The sequence below is a fragment of the Poecilia reticulata genome, linkage group LG2 (genome assembly GCF_000633615.1).
Source record: "Poecilia reticulata strain Guanapo linkage group LG2, Guppy_female_1.0+MT, whole genome shotgun sequence".
In the NCBI taxonomy this organism is placed as follows: Eukaryota; Metazoa; Chordata; class Actinopteri; order Cyprinodontiformes; family Poeciliidae; genus Poecilia; species Poecilia reticulata.
Window position 1 is genome coordinate 30598320 of NC_024332.1, and position 22427 is coordinate 30620746.

Below are 22427 nucleotides of genomic sequence, written 5' to 3' on the forward strand. Positions count from 1 at the left end.
ATAGATAGATAGATAGATAGATAGATAGATAGATAGATAGATAGATAGATAGATAGATAGATAGATAGATAGATAGATAGATAGATAGATAGATAATTGTCACAAAGCAGAGTCATTTGTCTCAGTCTGATCCTAAGAGTGAGTGTGAAGTAAAGCTGCATCAGATGCTCTGCTGCCAGCAAGTGTTTCCTCCTAATAGAGGCATCTGTCACTGCCCCACGGTGGCTGAGATACACAGAGACACATTAATGGTAATGATGGCCTGGCTCCTGGGGGGAAAAGGAGGCTTGGCAAGCCACAATTACTTGTTCAGGGTTGCCCTCTAATCAACTCCACTCTTGACACACAAGAGTGTCAAGACTGCCCCGCGAGAAGGGAAGACACGTCCCTGCTTTCGTGGCGCCCTTCCCTCTTGTCACGCTGTTATCAAGTAATAAAAACAACCAAGGGAGGTTTGTGTTCGTTCCCCTGCATGTGGGGGGAGATGCTCCAAGTTTTTTTTTTTTTTTTTATTTGCTRGGATTATTTTGTGGCTCTTATCTTCTCCTCTTCTTCATCTTCAGGAGCACTGATTGTAAATAGGATTGTTTTCAAATGAGCCAATCACAGGCACACACCGAAGGAAGAGAAATCAGCTGAGGGGCCACAGTGGTGCCACTACGCATTAAGAGTCTGTGTATCTTGATTAATGAAGGGTTTGTGTGTGTGTTTTTGTTGTGTCGTGTTGCTTCAGATACAACATCATGTCCGGGACGCCGGAGAAGATTTTGGAGCACCTTCTCGAAATGATGCGGTCGGATTCCCAGTTCACCGAGTCAGGTGCTGCCCATCGTGTCAAACACAAGAGAGTYGCGTTATTACCATATATTATTTAATGATATCTATCATTTACTGTGAAGAGTTCTCAGCCGCACTGCCTTGGCTTTTTTCACATTTTATAATATTGCAACCTCAAATTATAATGAACAGTGGAGAAAAGACTATCTTCTTGTCCTATGCATTTCTTTTATTGCGTAATGTTGTGTTTCGGTCTGGGCGGAGCGCCTTCCTCCACCYTCCTGTGGCCTTTGTRGKRATGCATAATTAATTGACATGTATTGATTTTCCCCACCTAAGCTTTGAATMTCTGGGTTTTGTTTAGGGGGTATCAGAGTAAAGAGGCTGAATACAAATTCGCCCAGCAGTTTTCAGATATGCCGTGTGTTTTATCTCTCTGATCTGTCCTCTGTGGTCTCCGCTGCGATGACCCGTTTGTTCCCATCTATAATTAGCTCCACATCGCAGAGCTGATCTAATTACCATTATGTGTGGCGATACATATGGTTTTCACTTTCCCTGCAGAGGGGACCGACCCGGCCATGTGTTTGAAGGTGTCTTTGATGTGCCATTAACCGGATCTTCGCTGTTATTTGTCTCAGATTCGGCCTTAGATGATTTTGTGCTCACGCACTGTGTCTTCATCCCGAACAGTCGGCTATGTCCTGTGCTGAGCGACCAATATCCTTTTGCCTACATTAAAGAAAAGTCTTCTTCCCAGTGAAATGTGGTTTTTGCTGTAGTTTAGTTGGTCTTTAACGACAGTGCAGCTACCACGCCCAGGCCTCACAGGGCTCAGAGATGGAGAAGCTGGACTACACGCTCAACAACAAGCGCCGGGTGATCCGTCTGGTGATGAAATGGGCTGCTGTGCATGGAGAACACCTGCAGCAGCAGGACATGGTCTTCCTCGAGGTCAGTGRGCCTCTAAAACAGTCATAACAAAAGCAGCTGATTGTAATCACCTCTGGAAATGTCACAGATAAGCTAAGATTTAGATTTAAAATAATATCTGGTTAGTGGATATTTCCATCCAAACAGAATGGTTTCCATTTCAACATGTCTATGAAAAACAGCAAAAACTAACTAACTTTTTTTTTAAAAAGGCCTCAGAAAGACACATATTTAGGAGATTTGGATTAATGGGTCAATTATGATGTCTCAGTAGTCAAATTCTTAGAGATTCTTCTATCTTGGATTGCCATAAAAAACCAACTTTAAAAAAAAATAAATTTCTGTATTTCAGTTTCCCGAAGGTGTGTCAATATGTGCTGGCCGAATATTCAAATTGGTGTGACTTTATCTCATTTGAAGTCTTGTTTGCTCTCAAAGGTTGTTGTGTTTTACAGGAGTTTTTCGTGGCTGTTTCAGAAGATGCCAAAGTGCTTCCAGCCCTCAGGGATCAGCTGACAGAGCTGGAGAAAATCATAAAAAGCAGGTTAGTTAGGATTAGCTATTATAMATTGTATGGATAMGTGGTCTAAATATTGTTTTCCATTAGTAAATTATAGGACTTACACATATCAAACCCATCTGTTGGTTCTACTTTTTTAGTGCAGACGATGCCAGATCCTCACAGAGGAAGGTATAMAGCTAATTATGTTAGATTAACATTTTTATGCAGATGTTTTCTSCTGCTGCTTTATGAACATGCTCTCTGTTGCAGCACAAAGTCCTTCTGCAGCATTTCAGTATGGTAGACGAGAAACTTCAGAAACGGCAGCCCATCAAGGGAGACGATGAAAGTAAGTGCAGAAAAGTCTTGTGTAGTTACAGTAAAAATAACTGAGRTTTTAATTACTGAAATACAATAAGTGTAACCTGATCTTTACCAGGTTCTTGCAGTCACTGAGAAGAACATAAGCTCTTCTGTAAAGTAAAGTGTGTGACAGCTGAATACTGGTTGAATCTGGATCAGGCAAGCAATAAAAGAAATATATAAAGAGAGGAACTGTRAGAAACTGATAGTTATTGAAAAATGGCTTCTAGTAAGTTGTTGCTTCTGATGGTGATTTTAAAACATTGTGAATGCAGATGTGCATTTTTACCTCCTTTATTTAATAAATAAGTGTGTATAATCTGCTGCATTTTAGYTACACGTACACAGAAAAGAAGTCTTAATGGAAGCCATTGTTGCACTTTTTTCAGATTTTTATTTGCAAATAATTTACAATTTGATACGTATATTCACTCCAATTCACAAAAAAGGGTGTGCCTTCTTTTTCTCATCACCGATGAGATAAGAGATTGAATCCTGTATCCCACGTTTTCTTCTGTTTCCTCCTATTCTTGCGTCCAGTCCTGTTCAAAGTCTACTGCTGCGACCACACCTACACCACCATCCGGGTCCCGGTCGCCTCCTCGGTCAGGGAGGTCCTGGAGGCCGTGGCCGACAAGCTGGGGTCAGCGGAGGATCTGATCCTGGTCGGCCTCAGTTCAGCAGGAGGTGAGAGCAGCAGCTGTACATGACGAAGAAATGATTGGAATTAAACATGAAACCAAATGCAGTTAACTATAAAATATATTATTTGATCCAAAACTCTTTGCATCGTTTTTTTTTTATTTGACTCTTTAAATGTATTTATTTTTAAATGATATTTGTAGAAAAATTTTAGAAAAAATCCAATCAATTTGATCACTTTTCTTTCAACAGATTAGAAAAAAAATGTCACAATTAAACTGTGAGGAAAAAAACTACCATCGGCAGACTATATTCCTAAAGCTAATTTCCTGTTTATTATTACAAAATGAGATTAAAGTAAGGATGTAATAAGAACAGTTCTTAGAAGGATTCTGAATAAATGCTGCAATGAGATTTCCAGCACACTTTAAAACCAGACTGCAGTTTAAAAAGACATGCCATCAAATCTAGTATTGACTTTATTTATTGCTTTTATGTTGTGCTTTTTAATAGAAGCTGTTTCGAAATGTATAACACAGAAAGGTAATTTATTGTCAAGATTGGCTATTAACATTTTGAGAGAAGTTGCCAGAGTTTTCTCAATGTCATCGTGTTTATTTGAATTAATTAGTTAGTGTGACTAAATTCAATGTTTTAGCGTTTAGATGGTTAAAGGTATTTGAATGTCGGCATTCATAAATTAGTTCTTWTTTTTAACGTCACTAGATTTATGTTGAGACAACACAAATCTAGTTCTTTTGTTTATTTRTTTGAAATCTTACTATGGTTTGTTTTCTTTTGGGCAGAGAAAGTTGTCTTCAAACCAAACGATGTCTCCATCTTCTCCACACTCAGCATAAACGGACGGCTCTTTGCCTGCCAGAGGGRCCAGCTGGATGTGTTGGTGTGTTGATTTAATCAAATACTTCTTATCATGATCACATACCAACATCACAGTTCTTACATTAATGCCAAAAAAACTACTTTTATTTGATCGTATATACGGACAATTTCATTATTATATTTTTAACCAACAGTCAGGTTYAAGTCTTTGCCTTTTTCAGTTTTATAGCGTTTTGCGAAAATGTTCATAACACTTTAATTTTTTTTTATAATTTGGCAAATTTCAACCASAAGCGTAAGTTGTATTTTGTATTAAACCTCACAGTTAAATATTACTTTATTCAATCATATAAAATCCCAATGCAATCCATTAGCATTTGTGATTGCAAAGTTAAAAAAAAAGAGTGGAAAGTTTMAGCGTTTAATCTGATGTCTTGTKTCTCCCAGATGCCTCTGTCTGAACAGGAGGGTCCGTCTCWTGGGTCTCTTGCCAATTTTGAGTTGATGAGCTCCAAGGATGTGGCTTACCACATGACCTTCTACGACTGGGAGCTTTTCCATTGTGTACACGAGGTATTTATAGAGCAATAAGGACGCCTTAGCAGGTTCTGTTTAATCAAATTTGCTTTCAAGGCTGGCACACACTGTCTTTATTTCCTGGCCCTAATGTGATACTACCTTGTTTTTCTTTGTTGTTGTTTTTTTTTTTTCTAAATTCTCTGATGTCTTCCAGCTTGAACTCATCTATCACACGTTTGGGAGACAGCACGTCAAGAAAACCACAGTGAATCTGGATCTCTTCCTCCAGAGATTTAATGAAATTCAGCTCTGGGTAATTACAGAGGTTTGTCTGTGTTCCCAGCTGAGCAAGAGAGTTCAGCTCCTCAAGAAGTTCATCAAGATCGCTGCTCAGTAAGTGGATCTTCTTTTCTCTCAGGAATTGGTCAGTTTGTTGCTTTTCAAAATGAACTTTTATTGTAAATTTATTGTAACCCTCCTTCTTATATCTTCTGCAAAGCTGTAAAGAGTACAAGAATCTAAATGCCTTTTTTGCCGTCATTATGGGACTGAGTCACCCAGCAGTGAGCAGACTGAGTCAGACGTGGGAGGTGGGTGACTTGTTGTTTGGTCGTCTTCTGTCTGAAACTGCAGGTTAACGTTCCCATTTTGTTTACGTCCGCAGAAACTTCCCAGCAAGTTTAAGAAGTTTTACGGAGAATTTGAAAGCCTAATGGTAYGCCTTTAACGTAAATTTCCCTTTTTATTAGTTAGGGTGCCTTGCAAAAGTATTTACACCCATTAAACTTTTCACAAACTTCAAGTCATTTAAGTGGGGTTTTTACAAACAAGAAGTAAGTGCGGGAGGTGGAAGAACAATTGCTTATACATTTTAAGATTTAAATATGAGCAATCTGATTTTACAAAAAGTGCTTAATGCAGAAAAGTGGAGTTAACGAAGAGCATATTTAATACCTGCTTAAGTTGTTTTTTTGTTTTTTACAAACCAGTCTCAGGAACACAGATCTTAATTTAYTGAATATGTATATGAACGTAATGCACTACACAGAGTCCATATAAAACAGTCCTCTCAAAATGCATTTAGTATCACAAACGACACTTTACGTTTCAGAATGGGTAAAGCAGTAGAAGCTGCTATGCTGCTTCAATAAATCATCAGTTAGAGATATATTACCCTGACCCCTGTTGAATGTCRATGGGCCTTATCCTGTATGTTGTCTTTACTTCTCTCCTGGTGAAAGATTGATTGCGTGAGGTTGAGGGTTTTTGTGTGTGTTTATTAGTTAGTTTAGTTGTCGTGTCTAGCCCCCAAGTTGTTCCAGCTGTTTCTTGTTTCCATGATTGTCCCCTGTGTATTTAACCTCACCTGTGTCTCCTGCTCCCTGCTGGATCCTTGTCATTTGTTAGTCTTAGTCATTGTCATGTCACAGTTTGCGGTTCCTTGTCATAGTTCGCGTCATTGTTCTTCTTGAGTTAATGATCTAGTACCTGTGTCTTCCTGGTGTTGTGAACCTTGTGGACATTATTAAAGTCTTTCCTTCACCTTACTCTGGGTCTAACTGTGCCTTATTCCTCATCAACAAGCCGCACTTCAGGACGGATGGATTTTTAAAAATTATTTTCTTTCCTTCTTTTTTTTTTTAAAGAAAAACACAGTCAGCAGTACAGCCCAAAGGACATTACAACACAGTGTAATGCACACATTTCATATATTCTATGAGAAGAAAAACATGCTTAGCACGTTTCATGCTAAGTGTAAACATGCTAAGTATAACAACTTAACATTTCTGACCACTTTCTCAGCAACGACTTTGGTTGCTGTTTGTTCGATGATGTTCCCTAACAAACCTCTGAGACATTCACAGAGCAGCTGGATTCCTATTGAGAATAAACTGCATCAAGTTATGCACACGTTAGGCAACAGAAGCCAAACGGTTGCACTGGGTTTCATTTAGAAGTGTTACAGTAACATATGGCCTAAATGGAAATGGGCATCACACTTTTTATGTTTTTATTTACAACCAATTTTTGAGAGCTTAATCATTCTTTCTAACCARATGCCAAACACTTCCTGTGACAGAAAAATAACACAGCCGGGGAAACGTGGGGGTTGCAGCGTCATGGAGCTAATGAGAGAGCAATATGCAATTATGATGCTTTGGGCTGGCCTAACACATATTATAAAATAAACATTGGTGTAAAGAGACAAAATGTGAAAAGGTTAAAGTTTATGAAAGCTTTTGCAAGGCACTCAAACTGTGATGTAGCCAAGCAGATCTCAGAACCGTCTCAATGTTTCTGCAGGATCCGTCCAGGAATCACCGGGCGTATCGACTCACAGTCGCCAAACTGACCCCGCCCGTCATTCCCTTCATGCCACTGATGATAAAAGGTCATCCCCATTGATTCGATAACTGTTCGTTTTTATTGCACTTTGATTACTTTGGTGTTGCACTGCTTCTCCAGCACCTTTAACTCTCCACGATTGTTTTCCTGTTTTTTTTTTCTTTTTATTTCCCGCAGACATGACATTCACTCACGAGGGCAACAAAACATTTATCGACAATTTGGTCAATTTTGAGAAAATGGTGAGGCACTGCAGGTGCAGATCATTGTCTGACAGCTGGTGTGAATTTCTTTCGCTTCTTTAGTTTTCATGCAATTGCAGATATTTGCCGCTGACTGTAGTTTTCTGCTTTGCAGCGGATGATGGCTAAGACGGTGAAGACTGTGAGATATTGTAGGAGCCAAACATTCAGTAAGTGCTACACTAAAATCCTCAAATATTTTATTTTTTAAAAGGTATTCAAAGGGCCCTTTTTCACATTGCTAGGTTTTWAAAAAAAAAAAAAATTTAAAATTTTTTTTTATTTTTATAACTTTTCTCGCCTTTTAATCAAATCAGACCCGGATTCTCCTCAGGCTGGGAAGCATCACCCCGACGTTTGGACCTACGTTCGTCAGCTTAGCGTGATCGACAACCAAAGGACCCTAACTCAGCTCTCTCACGGACTTGAGCCCCGCAGGTCTTGAAACCAGCCGGGGGGCAGAGACATTTTCCCTCCGATGCCGCTTCACGACGTAACGCAGCACTTGTGCTCGTCTCGTTTTTTTTACTCCCGACACAGGCAATCACATGGAGGACCTGATGAGGTGTCTGATAATGAGATATTGTTTCAGCAACGCCTTGAGCCTTTTATTACAGTCATTTGTGATTTTTCAACAACCGTAATTGTTGTGGGATGAAGTACCTCTTATATCGATGTCATGCAGATATCATATCATGTCCAACCCAAACAGGCAAAGGAAATGATGACTTCTGGGTGGTGGGAGTCTAATTTATGGGATCATTGTGTACAATCTCTCAGACGTAAACAAAATGCGATGCTTTAGCCTCAATTCTCCTAAAGCTCATTTTTTTTTKTATCTTTTATATCAAACCGTTTTTTACTCCTATTTAGGTTTGTTGTAAATTTTGTACAGATATTTATTAGACTTAAGCATGACTTTATTAATTCAGCATGGCTTTCTTTGAAGTTTAAATGATGATATTAAAATTAAATGTTTTTGTTGTATTGTGTACTGTAACTCAGTTGGTATCTGCTGTTTTATTGTTATGATGTTTACAATCATAGCTTGTTCAATTTTGTATTTATTCCTACTTTAGTTGTGTTTAGTTTGAGTTTTCATAAATGGATAATTTTCTGAATTATTGAAGTCTAAACATCTACATCTGAGACATTGTTTCTTCTGTTTATTTATCCTAAAAAAATCTGAGAGCACAGAAATGGAAGAATCAGACAAATGTACAAAAGTATTTTTTTGCAAACCATGTTTCATGTCTTATGATGTGATTTTCTGAAATCCAGTCAAAGGCTGCACAGTGGAGAAGTTGGTCACACTTTTGCCTTGCAGAAAGGTCAGGGGTTAAATCCCAGCTGAGAGCCTTTCTGCATGCAGTTTGCATTTTTCTGCTGGGGACACTGTCTTCCACCCTCAGTCCTAAATCGTCCACGTTAACTTGTCTAACTCTATTTTGCCCTTTGGCAGTGGTAATGTGACACTGTTGCACCTCTTTCAGGGTGTAATGACTGGAGAATGGTATCTGCCCCTGCTCCCTGTTGCTATGGGAGGAATAAATTGGTATAGAAAATACCATCTAAGTGCTTGTATTTATAAAATAGAGTTTAATTCTTAGAGCTAATAAAGAGTCACTTTTTATGTTAGCTTAGATTTTTGGAAATTGATTACATACTCATTAAAATGATCTTTAATTACAAAAAAAGACAGATTACTGTGTGGATTATGAAGATAAAATTGGGTCCAGCCTTGTTTGTCAAATTTCTAGTCGTTTGAAGCTCCCCCCCCCCCACTGCTCTGAGGGTAGATATGGACACATTTAGGTGGGCAGATTTTTTTTTCTGCGTTCTTTTTTGACTAAGACAAAAAAGACTAACAGTGTCAAGGCCCATATGAACCTCAAGGAAAATAGGAAGTCAAAAAACAGTGAATGAAACTTCTCAGGCAGCTTCAGAAAGTAAAGTTTATGAACACTTTGCCTCAAGCACAACATCGTTGTTGAATCCAGCTCAACAGTATCTAATTTTTTATTTTTTTTAGATTACTTAAATGTAATGTAAGATTACCGTATATTAATTTTATTGTAAGAGTTTTGCTCTTTGGGTTGAATTACTGAAATAAATTTACTTTTTAATTGATCTCCCAGTTATTATTTGTGTTCTTTTCGTCTTTTTTAAGAGGATTATTGGGATGGTTGAAATGACAAATACTTGAGAGTAACAAACAGTTACAGCTCTGGTGCTCTGGTGTTAAAACATGATGTGTTGCTTTCTGTATACGATTACTGAGACAAAAGAATCAATGAAGGAGAAAAAAAAACATGTTAAGAAACTCTAAAATCGTTTCACTGGGAGCCAAACGATGATTTTAATTTAGAATGAGAAAACTGACCGCACTCAAAACGGAAGCGTGGGAAGTCACTGAAAATACTTCATAAAAATAAAGATTGTAAAAAAAAAAAACCCACAACCATTTAAAATAATGTCATAAGCTCCTTTTAAGGTCGTTAGATGAGAGTTTTAGTGCCTGGTCAAATGATGATTTTCAGTGTTCTGGGTCTGGGTGGCAGAGGTTTATGAAATTACATGAGCTTTATGAGTTGATGACCTTTGAAGCTGGAAATAAACTATCTTGATGTTTTATTAATAACTTTTCTGAAGTTTCTAAGCTTGTATGTGTTCCTCCTTCAACTTGTCACATAATGTTGACTATGTATTCCTAGGTTACTAAAATACTGTATTAATGAATTAGTTTAGTATAAGCATAACTCTGTGTATAATCAAGTTATATTAATGCACAAGATTGAGTATTTGAATTTAATTACTAAAATTAATTACGTTTTTGGTGACTTAATTGACATTTTTAGAAGGCTGGGAATGAGACTAAATAAAAATGTTGTGACTGGAAGTAATTTGAACTTTTAAAGACACTCCTGAGCTCCCCGACCCCAGGCTGGGTTTGAATCCCAGCCAGGGTTCTTTCTGCATGGCGTTTGTTCCCTCCAGGTACCTCGACTTGCTCCCACAGTCCAAAAACATGACAGATTACCTCTCGAAATTGTTCAGTACTTTGTAAAGTTCTTGAGTAACAGTTTCACCTAATATTGTTTTATTCCTATTGAGTAAATTTTAAAATAATGCTTTTCCTTCTTGAGTGTTTTTTCTCTCCGGAGGTCAATAGTAACTATTGTAGTTACGGATACCAAGTTAAATTTACTTGAGTACATTTTTGAATAAATAAATAAAAGTTCTCGTAGGAGCAATTTGCTGCATTTTAGTTTTTTTTTTACTTTGACTTGAATCATATTATTTTGAGCTGTTTTTTTGGTAATTTTTTTTATTTTGCGCATTTTTAAATTATTCTACTTTTATGTAAGTACGCCTTTTAATAAATGTACATTATACTACTTCTCATATTGTAAATTTGCTCTTACTGTACAGTCTCTTAGGGCTTTTATATTATTATTTTGTATGTCTATGAATCTGCATGCTTTTCAGTGAGGAAGTGCAAAAACCTAATTGTTCAACTGTTCCTTTCTATCTACTAAGCCCTTTGGAGGAGAATAAATATTCAGTGCACAGTACACCTTGTCACTGAAAGAATATTTAGCAGTTTTATACTTTGTAAGTACTGATTTCAAGCTTATCGTGTTTCTTCTGTCTTAATTTGTTGTATCAACATTTATATTTTTACATTGTTTTCCTTTAAAATATCACAATTTGCACATGACTTTTTATATTAGTCTGTCCTGTTACATTATTTTCACAAGTTTAAAAAGATGTTACAATGAAGTAATTACTCAGTACGAGACTGGCCTTTTATATCTGTGTTTTTTTTATATGTATAATTTTGTACTTCTATTTGAGAAAAAATATACCGAAGTAATACTGGCCTTACCTATAATTTCTGACTGCTCCACCCACTTCTGGGAATATTGACGAGATGTAAAAAAATTCTGGAAAAGTGTTGGGTTATCCCACTGTCTTCCAGCAGGGGGAGYTGTTGTCATCGGTTTGGTCTCTGGGAAAAATGGGTTATTCTGCTGAATTATCCGCGTCCCCAGAGTTGCGCAACCAGTCAAACTACTGGTGTAGGGAAAGGGAAATCAGAAATGAAAGAGCGTCACACGTGATTTCTCCGGAACTACCAGTTGTATTCCTTTAAGTTTGTTTCGTGCCCGGCGCGACCAGGAGAACCGAGCCGCTGCTGCGAGGCTTCACGCCGAACTCTGAATGTTGGTATGTAGTAAAGTTTCTAACAACTTCCCAGCCTGTGACTTTCCCCTCTTTCCCCCTTGAGTGGGAAAAGAAGGCAAATTTACAGGCTGGAAGAGTTTCTGCTGCCATGTGGAGACGGACAAGTTGTAGTAAGATGCATTTCCAGTAGATTAGGGCGTATGGGAGTTGAACTGCTGCGTAATATCTACTATTTGCAATTCAGTACTAGCCTATATATGTTGTAAGCAGCAATTATCCATTTATCTTATACAGTAAAGTCTGCATGCGTTTTTTGACCTGGGCCCTTCAGCAATTTTTCAACTTTTGAATTGATATTATAGAACGGCTTTTGCTACAACACCACTTTAGTGACGTGACAGTCTGAGTTATAACCAGGGGTGAAAGTTAGGGGRGTACTGTCGGGGCTGTCTGCTGTAAAAAAAAAAAATCAATGGGTTCACTGTGCAGCAGTGAGTGCGCCCACTAATCAGCCATGACTGACTAGTTTTTCAAGAACAATCCAAAACACGACTTGATCAGTTAATAAATAGCTTCTCCCCCCATTTCATATTGTTTCTGAACTATTCTTGCTTTAGCAGGGGTACAATAAGTCGAGCGCGGGAGGTTTTGAGTCGATCTCGGCATTAGGTGACAAACTGAACGCYGCCAGGACGCTGAGACCAGCGCGTCCTCCTCTGACTGGCCTTTATTAAAGAACAACAACAACAAGTTAACAAAACGTTTTCAAATTAATGACCCAACAAAAATAATAATCTCAGTAATTATTGGTTCAACAAGGTGTTGCGCAATTCTGTGCGTTTCGGTTCCATTATCAAAATAATTAGCAGAGCAGGAGTTTAAAATTAACTAATCAACTACCACTGTGTTTAGGGGAGCTTATTAATAATCGCAAAATAAATATCAAGCCTGAAAACCTGATATCTAACGGACTGAATGTTTTAAACGTAATCTGTGCTCAGCTCGAGGGGCAACGGGTGTGCTTAAACGACAGAGAGAGAGAGAGAGAGAGAGTAAAAAGGTGCGAGTGGTTTAGAGTTGATCACCTGTTCAGTTATTTTACCTTTGTTTACCTTTGCTGTGGCGCATTACAGCCGCTGTAGTTTCTGGAGTTCAATAAACAATAAACTTGGACTAATTATCTCGTTCATCTGCGAGTACCATGTCATTCACAACAAACATCAAACACGGTAAATATGTTTCATTACGTATTTAACAAACAAATGGCTTCTACCACCATAATTATGTGAAATTGTCTAATTTAAAAATAATAGTTTTATTGCTCTCTGGCATCTGGCTTTGAGCTCAAAGTCTGAGACATTTTTCCTCTATCAAAAATTTTTGCTTCTTATTTAGTGGAAATATTGATGTTGATGATACTTTCTCCAAAATAATAACCTTTTTCAGCCTTTATAACTCCACTGTTGAAAAGGAGGAGCTAACATTCACAAATGACATTGAAATAAAACCCAGTCCCACATCTGGTTTGAGGTGATTGGAGGAAAAATATCCCAACTTCAGAAGATGTGCTTTTAACTTAACACAGCTCTGTCGTTCCTCCTATCAGTATGAGAGTCAGGGTGAGGAGGCGCCATGTTAGGAAGACAAAGTGGAAGCTGCAGGATCTTCAGAACAAACAGGTCATGATGCTGGGCTACTGATTATACCTCTGTCTGGACAYARGATCAATATAACCAGTTTAAAAGCTAAAATRAATGGTTATATKCCAGACATGGAAAACTGGSATGCACTCCATGCCATGATGTTCAGAATTTAGGTCTCATGGCATCTCAAGGTGTCAACATTACAGCCAGTGGGCTGAAAGAAATACAGCTTTATTTTGTAACAATTTAAGAGCTACCCAGCTTTTATTGCTTCGCACACAAAGAAGTTATATATATTTTTTTTTTTTATTTTTTTTGTCATAATACCCCCAAGAATTTAAAACTACTTTCACCCCTGGTTATAACCAAGTTGATGAATAAATTGCATGGACAAATATGTGTTCACTGGGTTTTCAGTAAAAAAACAAAACAAAAACAAACAAACAAAAAAGGCAGAGAAATGTCCGTTATTTATTCAAATGTATTCATAGTTACGGTGAGCTTTAACTGATTATCAGCACAGACTCAACCAGCAGATATGATTAAATTGGTTTTAAATTTGGACATACATTGAGAAATGAGATCTTGAACAGAATCACACAATTTTACGACTGGTGGGCCCTAATTGGTCATCAATTGTCCAGACTCAGATTAGTTAACGCAACATACATGAGCTCCAACAGGTGTCTTTAGACCACTCTTCAGTGAGGAAGTTGTTTCTGTAAAAAGTAATCCACTTCAGTTAATGTAAATGGCAGCAATTAATGACAAATGTTGTCTAACGACATGTTACAGGCCAAACAGGTCCCATTTATTATATTAGATTATTTTAGTTTATTAGTAATATCAGAAATTGTGGAGTACGCACAATTTAGATCAACATTATACTTCCTAGATAACTTTTATGCAGAGACTCATACAGAAACGGAATTAGAATTACAACAAACTTAGAATCCAGAAATACAGGAACAGTAACTACTTAGGCCCCGTTTTCACGACAACGGATTCGGGGGAAAACGGAAGAGTTTTGTTGCGTTTGTAGTGTGCATTTACACGAAACCAGTTACTTTTTACACTACTACTTGTTAGAAACTGTGACTACTCATTTCTAACCCAGAAAAGGTCTTAGAACAAACTTAGAATTTAGCTACTCATCTTTAGATTGTTATCAGTTGTTTAGAAACCGTTGAGTACTCACTTTTAACCCAGAAAAGGAATTAGATTAGTCACTTTTTAGCTTATTTTTTCCAGAAACTGTAGAGTACTCACTATCTAGATGCAGAGACACTTTTGGATCGAGACTACTTTTTAGACTCCTGTTCTTCCAACCCAGAAATGGAATTAGACCAGGGGATACTTAGCAACCCTGAGCACCTAGTTTACATACTTTAGATCAACATTAGATTTTTTTTCTTCTTTTGCTCTTTCCTTTGGTTTGTTATTTTGTTTGTATTTCCTTTTAACTCCTGTAAAACACTTTGTATTGCCTTGTTGCTGAAAATGTGCTATATAAATAAAATTACCTTTATCTTTACCATTTACAAAAAAATATTAGAACAAATTAATACAACCATACAGAAAATGGATTTTTAGTTAGAGTTACACTTTATCTGGTTCAAACTTATGTTATACAGTGCACTAAAAATCAGTTTATAAGTCAGCTGGTCATAAAGTCAGAGGATGTGCAAAAACTCTTAAGAAATTAGAAAGGAAAGGTGTTTCATTTTCACGTTCGCTCAGAATGACAGTTGAACATCTGTAGATAAATCTGAACATATTACAGTAAAAGTTCCTTTGTTTTTTTCTGGTGAATCATACACATATCAGTAAATTAAAGCTTTTTTCTCAAATATTGAGCTGGCACCACTTTTTTGAATATCTTCTGATGTGACTCACATTATGCTTTCATAATGAAAAATTATTTTGATGAGCTAGGATGTACACTATAAATTATCATTATAGGTTAGAAAAATTATTTGTTCAATATTTTTTGTGAATTTTAAATTAAAAATATCAATATTTTTTCTACTCGGATTTGGTTTTTGTCTGATTTTTGGTGCACTATGATAATGCATGTTGTCAAAATGAAACAAACACTGTAAAATTATAAATTTGAGGTTATACTGAAAATAATGATACCAAATAAGTTAAGGTAAATAGTTTTTATGGTGAAAACATAAGGGTAAATTCAAAATTAGACCAAAACGGCCATTTAGACCCCAGACTCCTAAGGGATTTTACAGTATTTGTTGACTCTCAGCTGTGCAGAATTTGAGCTGTTTTTAAAAATTTGTGTTTGAATTTTATTTTTTTGTTGAAATCCTTGCATTTACATATTTAGCTGTTAATTATTGTTTAACAGAAATCAAACATGAAAATTTGTTACCACTGCATTTTATCTGTCAGCATAACTTTTAAGCAATTGATGTTTGATTTAGTTTGATGACAAGTAATGTGTTTGTTGGTCCTTTTAAATGTTTCTTTTAAACCCGATGTACAGAAAAATTTTAATCAAGTTCAAAATTAGGCTTATTTTTAATAAAAACTTTCAGTTCAATACTCTGTATTTCTGCTGATAAGTCAAGCATATTTTAGTGCCCTCTTTTGTCCCAGAGGCTCTAAGCTAACCAGCTTAGTTTGCTTATGCTTCAGGCTAGTTCTGGATTTGATATTTGGCCATCGGATGTGATTGCACATTGAAGGGTTATTTGCTGTCAGGTGAGAAACCTGCAGCAACGGCCGGAGGAGTGCCACCGTATCCCAGTATCCCAGGCTTCTTGAGTGGTCGGACAATACTGGAGGGTGGGGAACTGGGCTACTGAGCAAATTGCTTTGAAGCTAAGTATAGCATGAATACAAGTAAATCAGCAGAAAGCGGCGACTCCCCTCTGTGACAATGGAGACATTTCCCACTGTGATGGATAGTAATCCCAATGAAGACCAAGGTAACAGCCTTTTAAGAGCTGTAATTGCTCCGCCGTTAAATGGGGAAGCCCAGGAACAATAACAGAGCTACAATTTCCTGTAATGATGGAATTATTATTATTTTTTTGTACAAGATGCTTTTATGCTGTTGCAGACAAACAAGGGAGGTGAAAATCAATCTGTGGATTCTGCTGTGGCAGCTCCCAACATGGGTTTACAAATCATGTTTGGCCTCAACATGAGCAGAGCTGTCTCATTCTTGGCTTGGCAAGATAAAGAGAATATGAGGATCCCTCCCTGCTTTTGCATTGGTTTATAATCACAATCCATGCTTGAGCCAAACAACAACAAAAAAAAGGGAAAAGTCCGTCTGTAGCCGCATCGTCTCCAGAATTCGGCTACAGGCGCATTCTGAGTTTGAGCAAAACTGATGTGTCTGTTTATTTCACGCAGCTGTAGGTTGGACTCAACCGCTTGTCGTGAAGCTGAGTCGGAGCCGAGCGTCATTATGAGATGTCGTCTCCCAGAGCGTCCTTCGTGCACATCCAGTTTGATGACATCCTCTTCTACGAGAACTGTGGCGGCGGCAGCTTCGGGAGCGTGTACCGGGCCAGGTGGATCTCCCAGGACAAAGAGGTAGCAGTGAAGAAACTGCTAAAGATTGAGAACGAGGTAGGAGACGTAATTGCCCAGGGGCCCCCTCTTATATACTTTTTAATTGTCAGTGTGGTAATCATTTTAATTACTACCCCATTTAGCGGGATGTGGTGACTTCTTTACCCATCACTCATGGTCATTATGCTCGCCCACTCTGAGAAATGTGCTGCAAGAAGAAACATTTATTGCCAAAGGAAAGAAAGTGTTTGGCCCAATTACTGCAGGGACTGCTCCTGAAATCTATTTGAAAGCACACCCTAGTTCTCTTAAGGACAAAAAAAAAAAAGATTTATCTTTGAAATCTTTTCAGTTCAAATTGTTTTACACGTGTTGGCCTTTGAGCGTTTGAATATTGCCCATTGTTTCTTTCATGAAACTGTAAGAGATCACAGATATCCATTCAACTTCACTCAGCTGCTAAAGAGATGATTGTTCAGTGAAAATGATAATGTAATCCTTTCACATTGAACCAATTGTTCCCTTAATTATAGACTGTGATAACAATTAAATGAACTCATTCTGTCAGGTTTTTGTTCATTCAAGAAACCACCAGACGCAAGCTTTTCTGCAAAAATTAGACATTAGTAGTTCTTTATATATGCTACACTTTTAATCAATTGAGGATGGAATATACATTCACAGGCTATTATAAGTTATTTTTTAAGATCATTTTTAAAATGTTTTTTTTGTTTTTCACTTTTAAACACATTTTTTTGTCAAAATATGTCTGCAAATAGTTCTGCAGGCAAAATGTGAGCAATTCACGTATTTGATTCTTAAAGGTAGCTGTTTTTACTCAGATCAAGTCAAAAGCAATTTAACCCACTTTCATCTTTAAAGTTATTTTTTTTATCTCTTGTTCTTCTTCCTCAGGCAGAAATCCTCAGTGTCCTCAGCCACCGGAACATCATCCAGTTTTATGGTGCGATTGTCGAGGCTCCCAACTATGGCATCGTCACTGGTGAGTTTAAACATCAATCCTCCTCCAATAGAGAAATGAAACACTACAAAGTTATGAAAATACATAAATAAAGAGCTGAGTCTTGGATACATTTCTATAAAAGCAATAATAAACAAGCAAAGAAAAACTTAATCATGTTTAGTGTAAATGATCATACTGATCATTTCTGTGTGCCTGACAGTATTATTTACTTCCTTTGATTCAGGGCCAATAATGTAAAGGGCTAAAAAAGTAAAGCAGCTGTTTAAACCACAAAGTACTGGGTAGAATCCTTCTTAAAGTAGGAAATGTGGTTCAAAGATTTATGGAATCATGCAATCATAAATAAAATGAGAAATTAAAAGGCAGCAACAATAGTTTGCATGTTTGCACCAAAGTTGAAAGTTGGCATTGACTCTGAAACATTCTTTATATTTCTTTAAACATTTTTGTAAAACACTTAATACGTGTTTCTTGGTTTTCTTCACGGACTGGCCAGCGTCGAAGAGCTTTGCACCGTCTGCACTCACCTTACTGGAAGGCAATGGTGGCAAAACTGTCCACACAATTTCCTATACTTCACCACAGTTCAAAAAACCCTTTCTATGGTTTTAGATGACGCTTCAGCTGTTGCTCCTATAGCTGACGTCATCGACTACATAGAGGTGATTACTGCAGGCCTGTTGTGCTTTATTGATGGATTTAGAAGCACTATCGATCTCAGTTAGCTTTGTTTTATTTAACAGCAGTTTGAGCTAAACGTTGCTGACCTGAATTCATTTTATTTCTGTGAAATCTGATAAGGCTCCTCTGCAGCTCTGGCGAAGTGTTACGGAAAGAAATTCCAGTCAGACGGCGAAGGCTAAACCACAATGAGAGGCTTCTATCAGGAAATAACAACAACTACAAAAACAGGCCAAGAAAAACATCCTATAATTAGAATTAAAGAACTGAGGTAAAAATGAGTTAACTAGTGAACAGAAGCAATCCAAAGAGTTAAAAAAAAAGATACACAACTGTTCTTCTCCCTTAACCTTTTATTATTAGAATTGATATGCTTTAATGAATTATTCATTTGTAATTTTACTGAAACTTCAGTTGGCTTGCTGGTGACCTGCTGCGTCTGATGTAGATCATGTGGTTTGATCCTAAGGGATCTTTTGGGATTGGAGAACGGCGTGTCCTCACGCCTGAGCAGCAGATGTGAACGTGTGTAGGCGTGTGCGGCTTGATTTTCTGATTGGTTCGGACAGCAGCCAGTGGCCACAGAAAATATGAAAATGAGCCATTAAGAAAAAGTTGCTGCCTGGACCTGGTTGCTCAACGTACAACGAAAATAACCTAAAACAAACTGCTTGTGTTTGGTGACTCAGCGTGCAAAAATCTGTGAAGTTTAGAAAGGATTGCATTCTTTGTAGCAGAGCCCCCTCCCACATTTTTAATGTCCTGTCCATATTTGAACAAAGATCGGCTTTTGTTGAGGAAATATGCTGTGAATGAAAGCTTTAAGAGTCGCACCCACATCCTGAGCAAAGATTTTCACTGCCTTTCATCAAGCCTTTGAGTTTACACCAATAAATTATTTGGCAGTGTAACCATAAAGTTATTGTTCTCATAATTCAAATTTGAAATTCAGCCGTTTCACAAAAATAGATACTTTTAAATAGTAACATAGCCTTTATGCAGGCTATGCATAAAGGCTATGTTATGCAGTCACTGAGACACGGTCTCAGTGACTGCTTCTCAGCAGTCTCAGCAGTCACTGAGACACTTCACAAGAAGAAAAAGCCACAAAATGTCACTGCTAAACAAAGCATCAACTTCAAGGAACATATTAAAAAACATGTTGCAAATGTCTACATATCTAATGTCACCTAAAAGTACCTTGAAGGGTTATTTCAATCCTTTTGTCCTGTTGGGTCCTGCTTTTAATCAAAGCTACAGTTTGCAGAAAGACTCCAAAAGATCAAAACCATCTGACTGTACTAAGATGTCAGTCAGGAGAAGGGAGAAGAAGATGGCACAGTAAAGACTGTTATTGATAATTGGAGAAAATATGATACAGCACTTTATAAAACTTGGACCGCTCTCTACCATGACTAAAATGTCGCAGCAGACACTGGTCAGCGAATCTGCCATGAGGTCAACATCTACACTGAAGCAGCTGCAGAAATTCCTGAGTGTTTGTGGTTTACATGTGATGGCAATCTCCTACATTCTCCACACACCATTACAAAGGAATATGGTTGAAAGACAGAATCATTTTATTCCAAATTAAACATCTCTGCACAAATCTCCCAGAATCTTGTGGAACAATGTTATGATCAGATGAAGTTTTGTCTCTGGACGCCGGTGGTTCATCTAAAGGAAACAACATTGCATTTAATCCATCGATCACTGGACCTACAGTGAAACAGAGCAGTGGCAGCATTATGCTGTGAGGTTGATTTTTTTTCAGATGATGTAAAATCAATTGTCTGATAAAAGACGTGACTGAAAATAGATTTTTTTCTCTCTTTTTTTTTAAATGTTACAGTAAGTCTAAGTAAACATTATACTCAACAAAAAACAAACATCATAAAATGAATAGTTTTTCAGCTCTGCAATGGTCTAGTCAAAGCCCAGAACTAAATCTCATGAAAATCAGTGGGAGGTGGAGCAATTAAATATTCCTACATCAAGATGTGTGATGCTGATCGACTCCATCAAAAGATTGAATACTGAAATAAAACCAAAAGGAGCTAAAAATCTGATTAATTTAAGAATTTTCTTATTAGCAAATTACTTTTTTATCACTTGAATTGTTCAACATATATGGCTCATTATACACTGAAAATATTTTTGAAATAATTTATAATTGTGTCATTTTTTACTGTTTTTTTTAATGGGGTGTGCATGTGAACTTGTGTAAAATGCAATAAAAAGATGGATACATTTAAGCGGCGTAGAATAAAAAATGAAACTGGAAGCAAAATATCCTACATTTTTTTCACAGAACTGCCATAAAAAATGACAAGAATAAATCTTTCTCAAACCATTGCAGCAAAATGTACACACTCGTAAATCTTTGGATATATTTTAGTGTTTTAAATTAAAATTATGATTCATGTAATGTTAACGACGGTATTCCAGTAAAAGCAAAACATGTTTGTCTTCAAATAATGTCCTTTTTCTTGGAACAGCAGCAGAAGAAAAAATATTTATTATTCCCAGAAGAGCTGCATACCATCCATGCTTAACATGACTTTTCACAGATTCTTACTTTTACGAAATACCGTGTTTTTCCGGTTGCAGTAAAAGAAAACCCCCGGAAGAGTTAGAGAAAGTCCTGAGCTCTCCTCCAGCGGCGACGAGACAAGCTGTATGAGTTTATGACGGCAGAATCTAATTAACACAATCAACAAAAAAAAAAAAGCTTGTTTGCTTTGCCGTGTCCTCATTCACCGACCTTGCTGGAAATTGCTCCTGAATGTTGACACAACCAGTTTCCTCTTTCTATGAAGTCTCTCAGGGACCTGCAGGAGTTTATCCATATCTGCTGTCACTTAGCAGCAATATAAACTTGACGAGTTTCACTGAGTTGTTGTTTGAGGGTAAAGGTGGGTTTGTCCGCTTGACTAAATGTACGTTAACTTAGCCTTTTTCATCTCTCTGAGCTCAAATGCTTTACAACCGAGCTGTTGCTTTTATTTGTGCAATGTGGACAAACTTGTTCAGGTGCAAAGTGCAGAAGCTTTAATCGAAAGAAGGAAGTAATTTTGTAAGAAACAAGTATTTGCATCTAGAGACACACTTCTTCTTCTTCTTCTGTTGTGAAAGTAGAAAGAAGCCCCGCGAAGTCCGGCGCTGTAATAATGAGTCTTTTTTTGTGTGTTTTATGATTGTTAATTAGGCTCCTGTCTTGGTGCCTCTGCATGTTTACAGTACCGCGTTAGGATATCGTTGGTTATTATGCACAAATAGAGCCTTCCTGCTGTTCTAGCTGCTGCTTGTTTATCTTTATTTAAGCACCTAAATAGCCCCCGTCTACAAATGAAACGTTCTCTTGCTCTACATATCTTTGATATACAGAAGCTTCATCAAAGCCTTTCTTCCAGCGTCTTGGGCTTTTTCTTTTCTTTTTTTTCTTCTGCAAAGCAGATTTTGCAGAGCGCAGTGTGATTGTCAAGTTTTATATCCTGCTAATGGCTCATTAGAAGTATGCAAGTGAAACCTTTGAAAACAGGCCAGAGAGGTTATTCCTTTGTGTTGCGGGATTGTTAGAAAGTGACAGATACCTCCAGAGGAGACAAAGGGCAACAGGAAGTTCAATGGTTGAGCTAGATGCTGCGGTCAACTGGCACTCATGTGGGGTCAGTTTTTAAGCAATTCTCAGAAAACTTGAGTTCTTGGTGTTTTCCTCTTGTCAAAGGCACATTTCCTAATGTTTCCTCAGAGTATGCAAGCGGTGGCTCCCTCTATGATTACCTGTCGAGCGATGAGAGCGAGGAGATGGACATGGGGCAGATCATGAGCTGGGCTGCAGAGATTGCTAAAGGTAAGCATGAGTTATTTATTTTTCACTATAATACAGAAGAACAAGGAGATATCCTTTCTCTCAACACACTGAAGAACAGAAGAATCATCTGGAGGTGACAAGACAGCAAGTTTAGTGCCTTTAAAAGTATTCGTTCGTCCAGAGTTTGCCAACATTTTGTCTCATTACAACTACACATATTATTTGACAGTTTTGAAATGTTTTACAAATAAAAATGGAAATGTGTGGTGTGCAGATCAGTGAGGAAAAAAGTTGTGGAGACGTTGAAAGTAGGGCAAAGTTATGAAACAATATTGCTCTGTTCATATGAAACCAAAACTAAACATTCTGCCCTATATGGTAAACTGATACCGTACATCACCCTGAAACC

The 22427-nt window shown here is 37.4% G+C and overlaps 2 protein-coding genes across 8 annotated transcripts in view; both read left to right on the plus strand.

Moving 5' to 3' along the window:
- rapgef4a (Rap guanine nucleotide exchange factor 4a) overlaps positions 1-9298 on the plus strand; it is a 33895-nt gene extending 24597 nt beyond the window's left edge. For 6 of the 7 annotated variants that reach the window (XM_017303775.1, XM_008399179.2, XM_008399225.2 and 3 more), the window contains 16 exons: positions 734-819; positions 1419-1497; positions 1587-1731; positions 2166-2254; positions 2371-2401; positions 2483-2561; positions 3116-3262; positions 4024-4121; positions 4508-4633; positions 4794-4972; positions 5079-5169; positions 5244-5294; positions 6884-6971; positions 7103-7167; positions 7283-7337; positions 7485-9298. In XM_017303775.1, coding sequence (XP_017159264.1) covers positions 734-819; positions 1419-1497; positions 1587-1731; positions 2166-2254; positions 2371-2401; positions 2483-2561; positions 3116-3262; positions 4024-4121; positions 4508-4633; positions 4794-4972; positions 5079-5169; positions 5244-5294; positions 6884-6971; positions 7103-7167; positions 7283-7337; positions 7485-7612 — 1537 coding nt within the window. In that variant the 3' untranslated portion in view covers positions 7613-9298. The remainder of the gene's footprint in view (positions 1-733; positions 820-1418; positions 1498-1586; positions 1732-2165; positions 2255-2370; positions 2402-2482; positions 2562-3115; positions 3263-4023; positions 4122-4507; positions 4634-4793; positions 4973-5078; positions 5170-5243; positions 5295-6883; positions 6972-7102; positions 7168-7282; positions 7338-7484) is intronic. The other variant, XM_017303776.1, reaches the window with a different exon arrangement.
- A 1902-nt stretch (positions 9299-11200) lies between these two features.
- The window catches only part of map3k20a (mitogen-activated protein kinase kinase kinase 20a), a 28264-nt gene continuing 17037 nt past the window's right edge, over positions 11201-22427 (plus strand). The window contains exons 1-4 of the mRNA XM_008399166.2: positions 11201-11397; positions 16377-16595; positions 17454-17541; positions 21956-22057. Coding sequence (XP_008397388.1) covers positions 16437-16595; positions 17454-17541; positions 21956-22057 — 349 coding nt within the window. The 5' untranslated portion in view covers positions 11201-11397; positions 16377-16436. The remainder of the gene's footprint in view (positions 11398-16376; positions 16596-17453; positions 17542-21955; positions 22058-22427) is intronic.